Raw genomic sequence first — 1618 nt, 5'->3', positions numbered from 1 at the left:
TATATATTGATTTATTTCAAATCACTATTTATTACTAAAAATACTTGAAAAATAAGATGTACATAGTATATTATTTCATAATTAATTTATTTTTTATTATATATTAGAGAATAATATATTTAATATATAGTACAAAGATTTATAGTAAAAGATTTATATATAAATTATATTCAGAAAATTATATTAATAATGCATATTAACATACAATTTATGAAAAACATTTTTATTACAATATTTTTTATTTTAATAAAAATTATAGTATTAAAATGTCAAGACTTATTCAAAAAATTTAAAAAATATCATAAAAATTTATAATATTATAAAAATATATAAATATTATAAAAATATATAAAATTTATTAATATTTAAAATATTTAAATAACAATTTTCTTATTTATTCAAATATGATAATAGAATTAAATACTAACCTTTTACTTGCTTAATCGCTGTTTTTGCCAAATCTAACCAATGCTGAAACAGATTCGTTAAATATCATTAAATATAATCTATTATGTTAATTATTATTTTATTTCAATTATTATTAATTTTACACAAAGATAAATATAAAACTAATATAATTCTAAAATCTAACAAATTAATATAAAATTGTATATCATTAATTATATAAATTAATTATATAAAGTATTATAATATATTTTTTAATATTCAAATTTTTAATGAATTACTATGAAATATTACTAAATTATTATTTTGATACATAAACAAATATATACTTCTCTTACAAATTACAAATTAAAATCATATAAAAAAATAGTTTATTATATGATGTTATATTTTATTGTAATATTTAAATCATATTTACATATATATATATTGATATACACAAAACTTTAATAAATCACATATATTAATTGTCATTTATATTTATTTTTTTTTATTCAAATATAATGTAATTTTTATTTAATAATTTTTTGATATTAATATAATGAATTAATATACAAAATAATTAAATTTTTTGTTAGAAATAAAAAATTTTCTCTTTTAATATTAAAATTTTATTATATATTATTTAATCTAATTAATTTTTATTTAACTATTATATAACTTCATATAAATTTCAAAATTTAATTATACTTTATATCAAATATACTTTATGTATTATTAACAAAATCTTACATTTCCTATTAATATATGTGTATTATCTTATTTAAAATTAGAAATATTTTCATATTGAATAAGTAAAATATTGCTCCCTAAATTTCTTGTCCTTCATACAGTAAATTTTACAAAAATTCATATATCTTCTAAACTAATATTCATATATCTTCAAATTAATATATCTTCTAAACTAATAATTTTTGAATATAAATAAGTTAATCCTTTTTTATTTTTATAAATAATATTTTATAAATAATATTTTTATAAATAATAATTTTATAAATAATAATAAATAATATTAAATTTTATTAAGTGGTGCAATAAAAAATATGTAATCCTATTTAAAAAAATAATAATTAATGATTCATATATGTTCTATCATTTAAAAAAAAAAAACTATTATCAAAAAATATGTTTTTTCTGAAGTTCTATTCTATGTGAGAAATTCTTTTTTGTTATTATAATAACAGTGACATAAAATAATATCTAGAGATAATAA

The 1618-nt window shown here is 12.1% G+C and overlaps 1 protein-coding gene across 1 annotated transcript in view; it reads right to left on the bottom strand.

The window, feature by feature from the left end:
* LOC102677018 (FERM domain-containing protein 5) overlaps positions 1 to 1618 on the bottom strand; it is a 65811-nt gene that overhangs the window by 34009 nt on the left and 30184 nt on the right. The window contains 1 exon segment of the mRNA XM_006620193.2: positions 429 to 471. Coding sequence (XP_006620256.1) covers positions 429 to 471 — 43 coding nt within the window.

Source organism: Apis dorsata, unplaced genomic scaffold, assembly GCF_000469605.1.
Source record: "Apis dorsata unplaced genomic scaffold, Apis dorsata 1.3 scaffold_486, whole genome shotgun sequence".
NCBI lineage: Eukaryota > Metazoa > Arthropoda > Insecta > Hymenoptera > Apidae > Apis > Apis dorsata.
This window is presented reverse-complemented; position numbering and strand designations above follow the sequence as displayed.